The sequence below is a fragment of the Naegleria fowleri genome, assembly GCF_008403515.1.
Source record: "Naegleria fowleri strain ATCC 30894 chromosome Unknown tig9, whole genome shotgun sequence".
NCBI classification, from domain to species: domain Eukaryota; phylum Heterolobosea; class Eutetramitea; order Acrasida; family Naegleriidae; genus Naegleria; species Naegleria fowleri.
In genome coordinates, this window is record NW_025407941.1 from 209010 (window position 1) to 228694 (window position 19685).

The 19685-nt window shown below is 38.4% G+C and overlaps 5 protein-coding genes across 5 annotated transcripts; 4 read left to right on the plus strand and 1 right to left on the minus strand.

Moving 5' to 3' along the window:
- Positions 1–25: 25 nt before the first annotated feature.
- On the plus strand, positions 26–3871 carry FDP41_011286 (uncharacterized protein; the record flags this gene model as incomplete). The annotated part of the gene is made up of 1 exon (XM_044701677.1): positions 26–3871. The coding sequence occupies one exon, from the start codon at positions 26–28 to the stop codon at positions 3869–3871; it is 3846 nt and encodes a 1281-aa protein (XP_044567069.1).
- Positions 3872–3883: 12 nt separating this feature from the next.
- On the plus strand, positions 3884–8548 carry FDP41_011287 (uncharacterized protein; the record flags this gene model as incomplete). Its single annotated transcript, XM_044701678.1, has 1 exon — positions 3884–8548. The coding sequence occupies one exon, from the start codon at positions 3884–3886 to the stop codon at positions 8546–8548; it is 4665 nt and encodes a 1554-aa protein (XP_044567070.1).
- A 34-nt stretch (positions 8549–8582) lies between these two features.
- On the minus strand, positions 8583–12068 carry FDP41_011288 (uncharacterized protein; the record flags this gene model as incomplete). Its single annotated transcript, XM_044701679.1, has 2 exons — positions 8583–9983; positions 10137–12068. 2 exons carry the CDS (start codon positions 12066–12068, stop codon positions 8583–8585), a joined length of 3333 nt encoding a protein of 1110 aa, XP_044567071.1.
- A 499-nt stretch (positions 12069–12567) lies between these two features.
- FDP41_011289 (uncharacterized protein) lies at positions 12568–16307 on the plus strand (the record flags this gene model as incomplete). The annotated part of the gene is made up of 3 exons (XM_044701680.1): positions 12568–14256; positions 14331–14711; positions 14832–16307. The coding sequence occupies 3 exons, from the start codon at positions 12568–12570 to the stop codon at positions 16305–16307; spliced, it is 3546 nt and encodes a 1181-aa protein (XP_044567072.1).
- Positions 16308–16963: 656 nt separating this feature from the next.
- On the plus strand, positions 16964–19668 carry FDP41_011290 (uncharacterized protein; the record flags this gene model as incomplete). Its single annotated transcript, XM_044701682.1, has 2 exons — positions 16964–18561; positions 18726–19668. 2 exons carry the CDS (start codon positions 16964–16966, stop codon positions 19666–19668), a joined length of 2541 nt encoding a protein of 846 aa, XP_044567073.1.
- Between the last annotated feature and the right edge of the window lie 17 nt (positions 19669–19685).

The window sequence follows — 19685 nt, forward strand, 5'->3', positions numbered from 1 at the left end:
GTTTTCCATACCCTTACTAAAAAAAATGCTTAATCCGGAATGGATGGTCTGCGATGACCATCACCGATCCGAACCATCCCATAATAGCAAGGAACCAAAAGATGAGGATGAAGATGTGCTTGATCAGTTCAAGAAGCTTTTGAGATATTCCAGAAACTCAAGTAAGCATAATTTCAGCAGACATATGGCCAAGACTGAGAATTCAAACAAGTTTTTGTGGGTGAAACCCCAACAGACCTCGGAGTGGTTCAACTCTGTTGCTTCTCTGATGATAAAACGATTGAATATGGGAAAATCAGTGACCCAAATTCGTCCTCACTTCTTAACGAGCCTGCTAGGTCCTTCTGGGATTTCCCATTTCGCAATTTCCAACAATCACTCTGCCGAGATTCTCTGCTCGAGGATTACCGAGTCCCTGAAAAATAACAAACCCCAAACCATCGTGTTGCTCGGGAGGACCAAAGAAGAAAGAATTGATGTAATCATCAAGACTTTGGACAAACTATTCTTCGAGTGCACGTCTCGAAAGAACACCGAAGATCTAAACAAAAGTCCACAAACAAGAGAAATCGAAGGAATATCTTGTTTTTCTAGGTGCATTCTTTCCGAACAATTATGCCTCTTGTACAAACTCGGATCCAGTAGATATGTATCATCATCATACGAAATGATTAAACCGGGTTTTGGATTCAATATAACTCTCACGTTCAAACGAGGTGACAGTACTAACATGAACCAGGTCAGCAGTTCAATAATTGATTTTGATATTGCAGCATATTTATTCAATCGATATGAAATGGAGTACGTGCTGAGAAGAAAAACGAATCCCTATCAAAGTTCTGTTCGCCTAATACTGGAACATTTCGAAATATTTAAAGATTTACTATGTGCTCCAACCAAGATGATTGAGCCGCTTCTTGGTCATACGTTCATTGGACTGAAGCATTTCAGCTTCATTGAGTCAATGAAAAAAGAAATTTCAAACGCGGAAGCCAAATTTTATGATTTGCTCAAAAATGTGAAAAGAGCTCTCAAATGTTCTACAAGAGAAATTAATGCTTTTTTGAGGGGCCTTTCAATTGTATTACTACTCATCGATATTGATGACAGCTCTTCAGTAGATGTATTCAAGGAAGGGTTAAGAATGGAAATGGAAAGACATATTGAAACATTCGACAGCGAATTACTTGAGCATTTATGTGACATTCTCCAAATGGAACGATTTGAGGTTTTAAAAAATATGAATTTAATGATTAACGGCAAGGTGTCTTTACCAGGAGCTTTCAACAGTTGCATGAACTTTGCATGTGTTGTTTTCGAAGCAATTTTCAGATGGGTTGTGGAAAAAGGACATCTCGCTTCAAAATCCTTCACGAATATTGAAGCTGAAGATGAACTTGAGACAGATCAGCTCTCTGCTGTACATATAATTAGCTTACCTGAACTCGTCAACGACAATTCTTTGCATTATTTTGGTGATTTATGGTGCAACGTTAGCAGCGAGCATTTATACTCATGGGCCTTGCAATATCTTATCGAAGACATTTCATCAATTCATACTAGAGAAGGATACAAATTGACCGACCCTCTGGTAGATGTTATTGAGAAATCTCCAAGCAGAGAGATTATAGACTTTTTATTTGGAAGTCAAGGAATATTATGTTCATTTCCTTCTTTGTCTCAACAATCAGATTATCAAGAAAATCATGAAGCCCTCGAAAACGTTATTCAATACTTCAGAAATAATTCGTACTATGGATTGAGTTGTGTGAATATATCCAAATCTGACGAGGATAAGCTTATCATTGACCACTCATTCGGAAGATTTGAATACAGCATAGATGCTGTGTTTCCACCAGCTGTGAGTGAAGCTTCCCAGTATCAAATAATTCGGAATGGAATACCTTATGTTGACATTAGTGAGACTCATAAGGAGTTTTTATCGAACATGAAACAATTATTAAGCTCCACGGCCTTAAATGCAGAGCCCACCTTCCTTACATTTTGTTATATGAATGCCACCATCCCACCTGAAGGGCAATGTGTAGAGTCCTCATTTTCTAATTTGACGTCACAAATTGCATGTAGTGTGTTGTCATTTGTAGCAGAAACTAACGAGAAATCGTTTGATTATGTTCTCTCTCCTACTACATTTTGGAAGTCTTTCGGTAGTCTAACATTCAAACTGTACTTTTCAAATGACAACAACATTGATAACAAACGAAAGGACATTCTAACACTGGCAACAAAAATTTTACAGCATTATCTTGGTTCTAATCATAATGCTAATGAAAAGTTGTCCTATTTTGTTGGAAAATATAACATTTTAATGAAAAAAGATGCCTATGATTTGCTTAGGAAAAAGGTACTTCAAATTATGGAGGAGGCTGCACTAGTAATTCAAAGGCAATGGAGATTATCTACTATTAGACGACAGATATGTAAATCTCTTAAAGAGTTAATATCGAAGGAAAAAGATTCTCTGCAAAAGAATGTTGCAACTGGAGCTCCATCTGAAAATTCTCAGCCTAATATCATAACAACTGTACATGATACACACAACGCACTACCACAACCGACCCCTCTGAAAGAAAGAAAGAAAAAGATGCAAAAGTCCTACGCGTATAGTTTGATGAAACGAAAGGAGATTGCAAAACCTCAAAAAGCACAAAAATCATTAGTCAATAAGAAAAAATCAATATTTTCTGTCACATCTAACAAACCTGAATCAAGCAGCCAAGACGCTATTGAGAGAGTGACATTAATTCAGGCGTTAATTCGTGGAAATTTATTGAACAATCAATTCTCTAAGCTTAAAAGATTGGCCATGCTAATCCAATCATTGTACAAAAAGAGGAAAATTTTCGAAATTGAAAAAGAGATGCGTAAGCGAAAATTTGAAGTCATCAAAAGGAAAAACGAGCAAAAGAAGAATGAGTTTGAAAGGCAAAATCGAGCTGCGCTTACCATCCAACATGCATGGAAAATGTTCAAACAAAGGTATTTTCACACACAATTACTTGACGCTGTAATCATCATTCAGAGAGCATGGAGAGCGTACAAAACTCGAAAAACCATCAATTTGGTCCTCATGAAGAACAAAGCCAAACGTCAGCAAGAAAAAAGAAGACTCGATCTCGAAGAACGTGAAAGAAAGATCAAAGAGGCTGAAACAAGAATTGCCAAATATTCTCAGGAACTCGAGGAGAAACAAAAACTATTGAAAGAAGAAGAAAACCGTTTCATGAAAAAACAAATGATGGAAAGAAAACAAAAGGAAGAGAAACTGTGGGCAACAGTTTCTGAAATCAGTAATAGCTTACTACTCTCGCATGGTAGTACCCTGAACATGACTCATATCTCATCTTCTGGAAGTAATATTAGCAGTATGACGTCCTCTCAGGATGAGCCATCTCCTAAAAAGAAAACCTATTCAGACTTTTTGAAAGAAACCTATGGCAATGCACCAGTGGTCAAGCTCAAAGAAAAGACTCCTAAAATTGCAAAGCAACCATTATCTTCTTCCAATATCCCCTCCAATGTTTCTCCAAAGAAAGAGGCAAAAACTCCAAAGAATTCTTTTCGTCGATTGAGTCTCAATAATAGTAGCGGTGGTGGTGGTAGGCAAAAGTCTCGACAACGAGATGCAAGCACCTCCCCAAAACCTTCCATTCCCAAACTTCCCCTTCATAGGATTCTCAATGACAACACCACTCATGACTCTGGATTTTCCATGAAGAAGCAACATTTGAAACATTCTGCCAATGTTGCACCACCACCCACACAAGAAAGCAAGAAAAAGACAGAGGATGGCTGGTTGTATTGGCAGAAGGGTATTGACGAGCTCAGCCAACTGTTCAGTCGCAAATAAAAAAAATTCATCATGTCCGAAGAAGGACCAAACCAGCCAGCAGCATTGTTATCGCCCTCGCAAGAGAGTTCTTTCAAAGTGATGGATTTTAATGGTGGTGCCGAACAAACCATTCATCATGATGATACAGTACCCAATTCCGCTTCTTTTCCTGAAGAAATCCATCAAAATAACACTGCCGAAGCAACAATCAATGAAGAACTCATTCCATCAACCCATAACACAACAATTCCTTCTGTGGATGATGAAGCAGAACTACATGCCACAATTCATTCAGAAGAAAACGAAGAAAACTCAACAACTCCTGAAACAGAATCTATACATCATCAACAGGACGAAAGTTTAGAACCATCAATAAATATCCAGGAACAACAACAAACACCAACAACAACGGAAGAGGAATCACAACAAACACAGGAGACGACACCAACTCTTCTTCACAATCACGAACAAGAAGAACATCAACTGCTGAAACAAGAGCCACAAACAGGCAACACTGAACCATCCCAAACAATAACAGGTGTCTCGGAAGAGCAAACAAATATCGTTGAAGAAACTTTTAAAAACAACGATCAAGAAAATACTATTATAACCGCAACAGCATCCATCAAGAATGATGATGATAATTCCAATGTCCATCAAGAAATTATTTCTCATGTGCACGATCAAAATAATTTATTTAACAGCAACGATACATTATCTCCGAGTGAAATTCAACATGGCACTGCAACTAATCCTCAACAAGATTTTCAAACAGACACCCCTTCCTACTTGGAGTCGCAACACAACACATCCTCAAAGAATGATAAATTTGAGACAAGCTTTGTTTCCGCATTGGAATCGAAAAGTGATCATTCTAACCAAGAAACAGCACAAGAAAATTTTGAGGCTGATTTCGAAGATTCTGATTTTGACAAATCTGTCACAACACAACCACCAACAGCCCAACAACAAGAGGAGCCAATCAAAAACCAATTCGAAGCAGAGTTTGACGATTCATTCGGAAACTCTTCCACACAACAAGGAGAATTCTCGCAAAATCAAAGTTCCAACCCTCAGGATTTTAATGACAATTTTGAAGCTAGTTTTGATTCATCTTCGTCGTCTGAACCAACCAATCAACCAAAATCATCGAAAATCGACGAATTCGATGCAAATTTCGATGTAGATCCTGTAGCCGAAAATTCACAAGCGAATGAATTTGAAAATAGCTCATTTGACAGTGCACCAAATACAACAACAACAAATAGTTTGACATCTTCCGAAGAGAACAACCAAAATCAATCTACAAATGATGAAGATTTTGGAGATTTTAATGAGCCAATAGTTACAGAAAAAACAAATGACGAAGATGACTTTGGAGATTTTAAAGAACCTGAAAATACTGAACCTCAACAAAGTGGTGATGATGACGGGTTTGGAGATTTTGAAGAGCCAAAGGAAGAACAAACTCAATCATCTGAATCCCAACAGGTCACTACTACAACACTGGATTCGACAAAAACTGTTGAAGACTCTTTTGAAATAGATGTTAATACTCAAAAATATGTGATCGATTCAATCCTTTCACTGAACAAGAAAACCACTGAAGAGGCCACCAAGCTTAAAACTTCCATTCATAATATGCTTAATGGTCTTGTGCCTCCAGAGCTTCGTGTGCCTACCTACAGTAACGATAATGATACAAGTTCATTCTCTTCTGAAAATCTTTCAAACAATACTCTTGAAAAATTGTTTAACATGAACTCGAATCATAATGCTGATATTTTAAGCAAAATGGCTGTTTGGCAAAATAGCTGCATAGAAAAACATTTCTTACTTGCGTTAGGATTAGAAAAAAAGAAGAACAAGAAACAACACAAACCATTACGAAAAGTTGTTCATAGAAGAACAGCCTCTCATACGGTCTCATCTCCAATAACTAGTGAAACAATTCAACAAGGAGAAACATCGGAGACAGTCGATCAACGTATGAAAATTGATGACATTGGAACAATTTCTCAAAGAATGATTGGAGGTGCAAGACATCGAAGAATGAACTCAACAGTCACAGATTTACATTTGTCTCCAAGGCTACCTTTGAACACACAATCACCAAGATCAGTGTCTCCAGTTCCATGCAGTAGTTCCATGTCTCCAACAACAACGACTAATCAACAACACTTTGATGAGCTAATTTCATCTTACACTCCAACCAAAACCAAGAGTGCTGAGCTTGACGATATTGCAGCTCTTGTTTTTGGTTCCGATTTCACTTCCCCAAAACCGCAATCCAACACTGTTGCTGCAAAGAAGGAAACATCTTCGTCAATAACCCCAACACCTATCAAAAACAAGACAAGTACTGTTCCCAATGTACAACCACCTGTAACTATAACCACAACAAGTGCGTCACCAGTGTTGGAGAAGATGTCAACTCCTGTTAAACCCACTTCCTTCTCTTCTTCACAACAATCTTCCAAATGTTTTGAGGATGATCGTTGGGGAAATGACAATGATTCATGGGATAATGCACCTTCTACTCGACCAAGTAGTATCACTACTCTTTCTTCATCATCAGTGGCCATCCAATCAGCCACAACTGTACCAAAGCAAGAAAGTCCAATATTCCAAAAATCAACACAGGAAACAAGCGAAAAGTTTGAGGCCAAATTTGACGATGATGATTTTGGTAGTAGTGGCAGTGTTAGCAACGATCTACCAGCAGTAGCCACCACTAATTCATCACTCTCAGTAACAACCTCTCAAACTGGTGGCCTCGTACAAAACAAATTTGAGGATGATGGATTTGGAGATTTCCCAACATCTAATAAGGAAGAAGATGCATTTGCACCTCAACAAAAGATCTCTACAGTAGTGACAACAAAGTCTACTAATTCAACAAGTGACGACGATGGATTTGGAGATTTCCCAGAACCAAAAGATACAGTTCCAAACTTTGCAGATGATGGTTGGGGAAATGACAATAGTGGATGGAGTTCAAGCGATGCTTTTATCCCTTCAACAACAACAAGTGCCTCCTCAACTCAACACATCTCTGTTCCCCCCAGCAGCTCTCCTCAAACAACGACAATTCAAGCTGTGGCAAGTCAATCTCGATCATTGAAGAATGAGGAAGCTCACAGCTTTGATGATGACTTTGGTGAATTTCCTGAGCCCAAAGATGATGAGAAACCAACAGCTCCACAACAGCAGGATTCTGAAGTTTTTTCAACACCACCAAAAGAATCAAGCTTTGGAAATTCTTCACCATTGTTCCAGCCTTCCTCTATCAACGCAGTTCAGAAGCCTTCACAGGATACTTTTTCTGGAGCATCTAATGACGACTTTGGAGAATTCCCACAACCAAAAGATGAAACTCGACACACCACAACGGCCACCGATGACGACTTTGGCGAATTTCCAGAACCAAAGGAAGAGCCTGTTCCACAATTTGCAAGTGATAACTCATGGAGTGACAATACTTTCACATCGGCACCTATTTCTCAAGCCAGTGCTAATTCTATTGATCAATTTTTACAACTTTCCTCTCAACAGTCAACATCGTCACCAGTTGCATCATTTGTGGAGACATCGACCACAATTAATACCACCTCCTCAACAGTTCCTTCATCCAATTTCAATGATGATCCGTTTGATTTTAAACCTTCTGTGAAAACTGTTGAGGCTCCTCCTACTACCAGTGCACAACAGGCTGCTACTAGCCCAACCTGGCCACAATCGGCAGGAAGTCCTTCTACATTCTCCACCAATGCTGACAGTTGGATGATGCCTTCTACTTCTCAATCTGTTTCAACCCAATCTCCAATTTTTGCAGCACAGAATCCAAAAATTAATGAATCCTCATCTTGGATGGATACTGGAGCTAGCTCTTCTTTGAACAACGCGATCTTTGGCAATGATGATGATTTTGGAGATTTCCCAGAACCTAAAGATGAAGAAACAGTTCACAGTTCTGCCCACACAAATATTGTTTCCCAAAGTAATATGAGCCTTGATTTCACACAGAACAATAATACTGTTTCATCTTTCCCAACCATCATTACTTCTCAAAAACCAACATCTACATTTTCGAATAACAGTCCAACTCCTCTTGGTTTTTCGAGTGTTACAAATATGAGCGATTTCCCCAAACGAAACACACCTACTTTCACTCCTACAAAGCCAGCCATTAATAATGACCTCTTTGATTTTGGCAGTCAAGCTCCATTAACCATGAATCCTCTTTCAATGATGACGTCAACAACTGGCACATTACAAGGTGTCAACAACAATACAAAGACGGATGACGAATTTGGTGATTTTCCGGAAGCGAAAGAATATCCAACTACACATAAGGACAACAACAATGATGATGATGGATTTGGAGACTTCCAAGAACCACTCGATGAACAGCAGCAACAGCAGAACAATAATAATACTTTTGGTATGGCTTGGGGTGGATCTAACAAATTACCAACCAATATTCCGTCACAACCTTCCCTCAATAGTCCCCAAGCGGCATTTAATGATTTGGACAGCTGGTTGAGCACTGGAACCACCGGTGGTAACCCTGCTTCCAACAATAACAATACCGATGACTGGATGTTCTCTCATACCTCCAATTCCACTTCGTCAACAACCACTCAGCAACAGCCAGCATCGAGCACCAACAAGGATTTATTTGAATTTTTCTAGAACAAGCCAATAAATTATTGTAACCCAACGAATGTTATTGCTTGTTCTTCTTCTCTCTCATTCTTACGAATGCCTGTTGCAATCCACTCCACACACTCGTCCATTGACTTTTCACATGATTGTACCAAGTCGATACAAACGATCCAGGAACCGATTGCCACAAACACAGAGCTGCTACCACATGGAAAAACACTCCAAATGAAATCAAAAGAGCAATATTCACTCCTAACATTTCCTGAATATATCCTTTCAATTCAACACTTTTCGAATATTTCGTGTAATACTTAATCTCATTCAAATACATAATTTCATTGGCGTATCTAAGGAAGGATAAATGTGGAATGAAGGGATAAGGGAGTTTCATTTGACTCATATCACTCAAACTTGGTGACAATCCAGAAAATAAATAACACAAAAAGAGTACAATGGCACTTGCAATTTGAGCCAAGTCACTTTTCAAACAAATCGAAATGATAAATCCCAATGGATAGGTCGTGAAAGCAATCAAGAAAAAGACACCAAAATGTTCCCAAAAGGATCCTTTTGGTGAAATTAAGAGATACTCTGCAAGTGTATACAACAATGAAGCACAAACCATTGGAATGAGATAGAGCACATCCTTCACCACAAAATAAACCAACGTATTAAGACCTGTTTGAGATTCTCTTCGAAAAACGACCTTCTCCTTTCCAAAGACACTCAATGAACTCAAAATAGAGGACAAACCAATGGCAAAGACACCCAACAAGACAAAGGAAGAAATGTCATCTTGAGTTGGTTCCGAACAATCCTCATAGAGAATGAGTGGACACTGTTTGGCAATACTCTTCTCACTTTGACCTGAATACGTCAAATTTCCTGTAAAAACAGCTCCAATGAAGAGACCACTAATGGCATTGATGAGAAGGTCAATGAGGAAGGAAAATTCATGAAAGAGAAGGAAGAGACCTCTCAGAAAGAAGGCCATGGCTTGCATGTAGAAGGGAACAGTCGGAACGGAGATGGAAGTGGCCATTTCACTTTGATAGAGACCTCCTTCTTCTCCTCCTCGTTGTTGAAGTTTGAACTTGCTCAAAGAGGGAGGTACTTTTGAAAGAATTGTTCGTTGTTCATCGTTCATGACTTCGAGAGCAGCAATGACATGGTCACCTGGATTATTGAAATCGGAATGCCATGTTGAATGTTGGGATTCTAGAGATGGTTCGTCTTCATTAAATTCTTTTCTCGGAGGGAGCTTCAAGATATCCCGCGCACAAATTTCGGCAATTTTTTGGGCATCTCCATGAGCAATCATTTGTCCGTGATCAAACAAAATCAAATCGTCAAAGAGTGAATAAATTTCAGCCGAAGGTTGATGAATGGCACAAATAATATTTGTTCCTTCTTCCTTTTTCTTGGCCAAAATGTTACAAAGTAAGAGAGATTGTTTCGAGTCCTATTCATGGATCAATCAATTGAAGATGATTGTTTTATGGAATGATGATGATTATGAGCATGTAACAAGACAGTTACATAAAAAAGGATGAATACATGCAAGAACAGTCAAGTCAACAAACACCACTCAATATTAAATAACTAAATAACTTACCAGACCACTCGTTGGTTCATCCAATAACAAAATTGGAGAATCATTAATCATTTCAATTCCTACATTGAGTCTCTTCTTTTCTCCTCCACTCAAAACTTTCTGATTCACATCTCCAATCGTACTAAACAATTTGTATTTGATATTCAACATGGATGCTGTCTCTTTGACACGTTTCACTAATGGATAAAAGAAATTGGTCATACTTCTGTAAATTCCACTAAACATTAAAGTTTCCCAAACTTGAAGAGAGCTAATCATGATATCATCTTGTGGAACAAATCCAATAATTTTCTTCATACTTTCGGTTAACATTTTACCATTTAAAGTAACAGTTCCTTTTTGAACACCGTAATAGGCCCTTTTTGAGAGGACAGTGAGGAAAGTCGATTTTCCACTTCCTGTGGAACCCATGACTGCTGTCAATTTCCCACTTTCAATTCTTCCTGAAATATTTCTCAAAATTTTCTGACCTTCAAAACTTGTGAAACTTAAATTTTTGAATTCAATTGTGACATCTTTTTCAGAATGAGTTAAATTCTGTTTGGAACAACATTGAAACAATGCAATCCATTCATCTAAAAATTGTTCTCGATTCGTTGGATCAAATGAAATCATGGATAAATATGTTTGATTACTCGCCACCACACACACTAAAAATTCAATAAATAATAACCATAAAAGGGAAAGAAAATTTCGAGATAGTGAATACTGTTCATCTTCAACCATCACATGCAAACGAATCGAATAAGGGAGTGAAGAATTTTCAACCTGAATCAATAAGGTAAAATTTTGATTTCCATTTCCAGACATGTTCGTTTTGTCCCACAATCTCCAACTCGTTAAAATCATTCCTTCTGTTGTGTCATTGATGACTTTAACATCAGATGAATAGTAATCGATCGAGCTAGAACGATCAAATTCTTGGTACAATGAGTATTCCTTAAATAGAATCATTCGCATGGTCACATTGGAAGTATATAATCCAACAAGTGCAATCGAAGTATTCTTGTCCAAAAGATAAATTAAACTCTCGACATAGTGCTTTGTTCCATAAGGTTCAATCATGCTTCTATTGGTCGTCTTACTCGATGAATAATCTAAATTAAAAGTTTTCATTCGTTGTTCAAGATCATACACTTGATACATGGTGACACCTGTCACAATGGCAACACTCAATAATGCCAAAATGATCATCAACGTCACAACAATCAACAATGGGGCATACAATTCAAGCATGGGTTTCGAAGTTATGGAAGGAGCTGAATGAATGGTTTTTAAATGACTCTCCGATTCTAATCTTTTCATACTTGGACAGCATTGCGAAATGATTTCAGAAAATTGTTGTGGTTGATGGATTCTCTGACTGTCACCTTCTTGTTGACAATTGTCATTTGTTGGCATGGACTGGTTGTTTGCATTGGATCTCTCAATTTCTTTCGATCCAACCGTAATGGCATCCCACATCTCTTTATGATTCGTACTTGAATCACTCGCAAAAGAAACTGTCTTTCGAACGGTTCGATGGACCTTTTCGAACATGTTTGAAACATTCGATGCTGTGGAAGTAGAAGCATCAGAAGGTTCATTGGAATCTCCCTCTAACACTCCTGATGGAAATAACGTGTTGGAATGGATGTTTGTGATCCTTGATTCAACTGTGACAACACCACCTTCAATACCTTCAACACCTTCAACACTTGTAGATTGACTTTTCACTTGATGCAATTCAATTTCATTGACATTTGAAGCAACGTTTCGAATGGTTGCCATTCGATGAATTCTTCTTCGTTGTTTTTGTCGTTTTGGAAATTGAATCATATTTCGAAATCCAACACACAAAGAAAGGATTAAACCACTCGAACACAAGACACACATGAAGAGAGGAATGGAAAGAAATCCGAGCCAGTCCTGAGTGGAAGAGGAAGACCACATCCTGGATGGAGTGGAATGGATTTCTCCATTTGTGTAATTGTTGTTGTTGTTGTTGTTGGAGGAGGAGAGAAAGTCATTCCATGAGAGATTAGAGAATTGCCACATGTGCAACATGTTGCTGTTTCTGTGAACTTTGAGCAACTCGAGTGGTTGTTGATGATTCGCTGATCTGTTGAACTTTTTTTTGTGACACTAAAGCAAAGAGATTTATAGGAAAGAGAGGATTCGAGAATATCACGAATCATTCCAACATGGGCATGTGTGAATCAAATGACATTTGTGATTCTTTTACTGGAAAATCCATGAATCTATTTCATAGACTTGTTCAATCAGTGATGAACATTGGTATGAAGAAAATAGTACTGGCTTTTCTTTGTCACTGCCGAAACTATTGTCGAACTAGTTCGTTCGACAGTTGACAGCCATCCTTATATAGCTAGATACCAAAAAAGAAAGGCATGCATTTTTTACTTTCAAAAAAATCACCTGATTCCAACACATGAATCCTCCCTCGAATGATGATGGTCGTCAATTGACCCATCTTGCTCAACCTATCAAAGAAGAACTTATCGAAGAAGAATCACAGACTCATGTCATACCAACTCCACCACAACATTCCACCAACAATGAACAAGTCATTCCAGATACACCTAGTATTGTCATTATCGATCCTTCTCCTCATCCCTTACCAAGTACTGATAACTCTTCAAATAGTGGTGTCTTTGATCATTTGAATACTACAGATAATAATAATACCACTGACACTAATACTACTATTAAGAATGATAATGATAATAATACTAATCCTACTACAAATAATGACAGTCGAGACGATTTTCCCAAAGACAATGAACAAATTGTTGCACTCCAGAAATTTATTCATCAAAGTTCATACAGTTTAGATTCAAATTCACAACATTACCACAACTTTAATATTCAACTCATTCGAGCAGGAAATGGATCATTGGCTCATGTCTCTGCTGACAATTCACCTGCCTCTACAATGGACAATTTATCACTCATGAGTCATGATCTTTCAGAGGAGGACCAACATTTACCTCCTCAAATGGTTCCAACGAATTCTTCCACTTGCAATGGTTCAGAATTAGTGGCATTGGATGTGAGTGATGTTGAACAACAGGAGGAACAAGCTTCTTCTGTTGATGTGAAGGAATTAGAAAGAATGAAAAAAAGAACCATTTGTGTATGGATCTTGGTGGCATGCTGTTGTTTTGTGTATTTATGTGTGGTGGGAGGATTGGGTTATTTTAGTGGATTTGCGATTGACAAGTCGGTACATGCATTTACATATTTTAATTTGAGTTTTAGTAGTAAGAATGAATGTAATTTTGAGAGTGGACTAAAGTACAAACATTATAGTTTGAATAATACCATTTTCAAGACATGTAGTATTCAAAAAGTATTGGAAATTGATGTCAATAAGGACTCGTTTGAAAATAGTGATAAGTTGACATTTTTCTATCTATCCACTACACCGATGGATATTTATTATTTCAAAGAATTGTCAAGTTTCAGGACCTATAACTCAACTGGATATCTTGATCCTACCTCTGTCAATTATTGGCTAAAAACTCAAGGCCAATATGGATTCAAACAAATTGGACTTTCCATTATTGACAACTCCACCGACGTACAAGTGAATTCCAATTATGGTGTGCGAGTTGTTGTGACTTTGAAAATGCTGACCACAGAGTCGACCAATTCAAGCACTCTCTTAAATTCACTAACCACTCTTTCAGAGTCATCGATGGATGATTATCAAGACTACAACTCGACCTCATTTCCCTTAACATTCCAAGGTTCTTATTATATTGAAAGTTACATGTGTGAAATTACCTTGTACATGACAGGTGTGGCTCTTTCATGGCTTTTTATTCTCTTGACAACTCTGGTCCTATTGACACGAGTGAAACGTGCAAAAGAAGCTAAGGAGTTGGGAGCCTTTCTTCCATTCTCAATAAGGAAATTATTTGGTATTTCACAAGAACCTTCAAAGAAGAAGGAAAAAACAAATGATCACAAGAGCGATCGAAAGGTTGGTGTGAAATTAGAATACGAACGATTGACCTTTCAAGATTTTTCTGGAAGTACACATCTTCATGAAACTTCGGGAGAATTTCTACCATATACGCTTACTGCACTCTTGGGAGAGAGTGGATCTGGAAAGGTAGGTTATTGTTTGTTAATTTCTAATTTCACAATTTTAAATATTTAACATTCTTTGTATGACGAATGAAAAAGACAACCTTTATCAACTCTCTCAGTAAACGCACAGGTCGAGGTAAAATTGGAGGACATGTGGTTATTGGAGGAAGAAGTTTGAACTCTGAATCCATGAAACGTTTGATTGGTTTTGTACCACAAGATGACACAATGATTCCAATCCTCACACCGAGAGAAACCTTGTTTTTCAATTCCTATGTTCGAAATTCAGATTTGACTCTCCGAGGTCATTCTGAAATTGTGAATAAGGTTTTGAGAGATTTGAAATTGATCAAGAAAGATTCAGATGTGTCAAATACTATTATTGGAAATGAAGAAAAGAGAGGGATTAGTGGCGGTGAGAAGAAGAGAGTGAATGTTGGCATTGAATTAGTGACTCAACCACCTGTCCTCATACTGGTAAGTTTTTAAAAGCTTGTCATGATTACCACTAATGTCAAGAATATGAATGCTTATTCCAATTCTTTTATGGCATCATTTGACATTGTATTTTACCAATTTTGAATCAAACAACGCCAGGATGAGCCAACAACTGGATTAGACTACCTTACTGCGAACAAACTCTGTAAAATTCTTTTAGAAATTTCAAAGACAGGGAAGACAGTTATTTGTGTCATTCACCAACCTGCTTATGAAACATTCTGTCTATTTACAGATCTCATGGTTTTCAAATCCAAGCATGTCGTTCTCAAAGGAAAAAGACATGTTATTTCTCATGAGATTGGTCATAATTATTTGAAGTTGAATCGTTGTGCAATCGCAGACGAAATTTTGGAATTTGTTTCAAACACTTCCTTTGAAATTCTGAACGATTTGCAAGTGATGGTTGAAGCACGCTCCACAAAGAAACACTCAGTGAGTACTGAACTTGAATCAACAAATTCTACCGATCAAGTTGAAAGCAAGTCCATCTCACCAGAGGAGTCTTCTACAATGAAAGACAACAAAACAGAATCTCGAAAAACACGAGTTCTTTCTGAAGCCTCTCGTCCCAAAGATGTTTCTCCATTCTATAAGCAGTTCATTGCACTTTTGGTGAGAGCATTCATACAATTGTACAGAGAGTGGTTCAATTTGGTTGTTGATGGTTTGTTGAACCTAGTGGGTGGTTTGTTAATTGGAATTCTCTTATTGAATGTGAGAGCAGATTTGTTCCAGGGTCCTGTCGACAAGTCCATCGTATTGCAATGCCCCACTGAGAAGCTCTCTGTTTGTGCACTGCCTCAAAAAGATTATGTCACAGCTTTGTCAAGTTATGTTATTCTTGGAGTATCCTTAGCTGGGGCAATGTCTTCCTTAAGAATATTTGGAAAGGAGAAGGCAAACTTTGTCAGAGAATCTCAAAGTGGTGTCAATTCATTCATGTACTTTTTAGTGAAGGATTTTCTGGCTGTCATTCAAATGTTGATTGTATCCATTTGCTTTACTCTCTCGTTTTACTATATTGTGTTACCAAGGGCGTCGTTTTGGGTGTACTTTTCCATCTTCCTATTGCTGAATTTCACTGTTTTCCCAATTGCTTATTGTGTGTCTGTTTCGGTGCGGCATGAGCTTCGACAACTCACTTGTGCCACCATTATATTTGTGGGCTACGTTTTTTGTGGAAGTACACCCTCTCTCACAAGTATCAATGAAATGTCAGAACCTTTGCCATTCTTCCCTTTCATATCCCATGCTCGTTACGTGAGAGAACTTATTTATCTTTCAGAGGTTCTACATTATCAAAGCGATTATATCATTCTGAATAGTTTTAACTTGCTTAGTTATCAGTATGACCATTGGGGTTACTTGTTGTTCACAACCATATTCTTTGCAGTAACCTACCGTGTACTTGCATATGTGCTGCTTTGGCAATCGAGACCTACTTCATTTGTGAACAAGGTGTCAGCTGTAACCAAGTCGGCATATTCTCGAGTGATTGCTCCTATCAAATTTGTTCAGAGAAAAATTAGTACCTCTCTTCAACGTAAATTACAAGAACGGTTCGGTGAATAATGTTAGAACCAAAACCTGTACACAGTCTCAAACATTTTCTTCCTGTCAAGAAACGAGTGAATTTGAGTTGAACACAATTCAATAATAAATGATTTTGTATGAGTTTCTTGAAATGATTTGTGACACGAATCACCTTTGTTTGATTGTACTTTTCCACGGACATAAAATCTTGGTGATTTATCATACACCATCTCATTAAATCATGAGATCTTGATTTCGTTTTTTCACCTTCCTGTTGTAAAAGTATCACCACCTAATGATTCGGATTGATCTCATATTCTACTTATGAGCATTCCTTTAACTTCCATGCAACCTCACAAACAATTTGATAAAGCAAAGAATAATCATATCACTTGGGATCGAAAATTGCTTTTTGCTTGAGGATCATCAGAGGTAAGACAAAGAATTTAGTTTCAATGCAAGTAATACCAGTAGAAGGTGTGAAGGTTTAATGACTCGGTCAAAAAGCCAAAATCAGGATAAAAAAGTTGTTGACACCTTTCTCTCGATCGTGCGATTTGCAAGATTTTCTCATGTCTCTCTTCCGCACATCACCACAAAATAAAAAAAGAAACTAATGCATGCTTGCTGAAATCTTGACAGTGCTGCCAAACGTTTCCAACATCATCACCACAACAATCTCCTAAAAGCCAACCATGAACTCTCCTTCTGGTCAGCAACAGCAGCAGCTGCCTTCTTTTCGTTCATTCATCCAACAAACCACTCGATTAAATTCATCATCACCTACGACCGATATTCATCCTTCACCATCGACGACTTTACACAATTATCGTGAGTCACCCTTTCATCATGGCAATGACAGCAACTATATGAACAGTCAACAATCGCATTCAATGATGATTACGAACGAGTTGCATACGGAACAACAACCATCAGGCAACAAAAATCGGTGGTCAAGTCATCACACCTCCTACCAAAACGGAAATTCTAACACAACCATAAATTGTTTGTCAGATTACCATACACTCCAAAACGATCATTCAAGACCCTATTCATACCCAGCGCTACGTGTTCATAACCAGAACAGTCACTTGGAGACTGGTTCTATAACAACCACAGCACATCGTCATGACGTTCATATCCATGTAATGCAACAAGGCCCATTGGATGACAACGCAATGGTTGATGATGAAGCTCCACGTCGTGATCACCAGCATCCTCATCATCATCATGAACGGCCTCATGACAACGAGCATCATCGCATTGGGGTTCCGTTCAACAGAAACCGAAGTGGAGGCATGCTTTCCCACACAACACCACCACCACCATTATTGGCCACACAAAATTCGTTCGGTTATCAAGGAGTAGTAGTAGTAGTAGATCAGAATGATCATCATCGTCATATGAACCTCCATCCGATGATGGATACTATTAGCTCTCATCATGCAAGCACACCTGTTCTTGTTGCAGACCATCCGCATCATCATCATCAATATCCATCAAATCAAAACATCGATGCTCGTAATAATAATAATAACAACAACAATAATGGAAAGACCACTAGCAACACTCGTGCCAAACAACCACAATACCAAGCACACAGAAGAGCAGTCATCATGCCTGGAGGATCCCTCAATTATCCTCCTCATCATGATACCACCAGTTCCGAGCAGCAGAACGAAGAACCACCAGCAAGCTTTATCATGATGCAACTCTCGGAGCACCATAAGCCCCACCCCCATCCTCCTCATCATCAATATCTATCCTCGGTCCAACCCACCTCATCATCGACCCACCACCATCATCATCATTACAGTAATTTTTACAGTCCGCATGCTCATCATCTTCCTCAACCTCTCAATAGCACCACTGCACAAGGTGTACCACAAGGCTTAACACCCTCTTCCAATGATGGAACCATGGTTGTGCACCAAATGAACGCCAATTACTCCTCGTCGTCTCATCACCCGATCATCAACTTGGCAATTTTGAATGCCTCGTCCTCCTCCTCTTCAGGAATGACACCTCCACCAGTTCCACCAAGAAAACCACTGTATCGAAACAATCATCATGGCGCCATGATGACAGAACCTTCTTCAACGAGTGGTGGATCATTATTGAATGCAACACCACCAACCACAACGAACAGTTCTACCAGTATGAATTCTATGCCTTCCAATCAAGTGAAATCATTCTCCAATTTTCAACCCAAACCACCCAAGAAAAGTCCTAAAGTGATCTCAAGACAGTGTGAAAATCCAAAATGCAATACCACAGATACTCCATTGTGGAGGTAAGTTGATCGAATTTTCTACATGATCACCTCACAATAATGCAAATGCAATTTATTATTATTCCATTCACAATAATGAAAATGTAATTTTATTCCACGAACATTATTCACACAAAATAATGTACTTTCAACTGCATTTACAATTTCATGATCATGATGAACAGAAAGGGATTTGCCGTAGAGGGAGGAAGACGTGCCAATCTTTGCAATGCCTGTGGCTTACACTATCGAAAAGGTCACTTTTGCAAATTTTGTAATGAGATTTACAGAGATTCCAGCGAGCTTGTGAATGCTCCAGAACCATGGGTGACTTGTCCAAAATGTGAGCGATGGGTTCACAAGAAGTGTCTCTTTGCTGTCCTTCCAAACATTGAAAAACAATTCATGATTTTGAATCGTGTCATTTGTGATGAATGTATGAATATGAATGGATCATCCACAACAAATACACCTACAACGATCACTTCTACTACTTCAAAGACAACGATCACTACTCCAGCCATGTCGACAACGAATGTATTGATGAGCTCATCCATAACTGCTGCTACTAGTGCAGATGATGATGATAATGACACTCCAACAACTGCTACATCGAGTCCACACTTGTCCTCACCACAAAAAACACCAACACTGATTGTGGACGATCAATCTTCTTCTTCTCACAATGGCCCAACCACCCCTGTGAGTTCAAAATTCAACAACAATCAGTCACCACCATCTCATGGCATCCACAACCATTCAACGAGTCCTTTGATGAATCATGTGGTGATTAATCCAACGAGTACAAGCACTGCCTTTGCTGCTCATTCTGGTTATGACAGTAATGGTGGTGGTGTTGGTCGAAATAACAACAACAACACCACAGTGACAACGACCATGATGGTTGGCCGACCTCAATCCTTCCAACATCCAACAACACCCATTCGTGTTGCTCAAAGACCTTTCACAGTGAGTGCTGGTAGTGAAAATGTGGTTTCACTTTTGAAGAGACACAATGAAAGTGGAGGAACGTTTTTGAAGGATGCAAATATGAATGCAAATATCACTAAACATGAGCCATTAGCTTTACCTTCGATTCAAAACATACTAAATAAATCAAATTTCTGATTATTGTTTTATATATT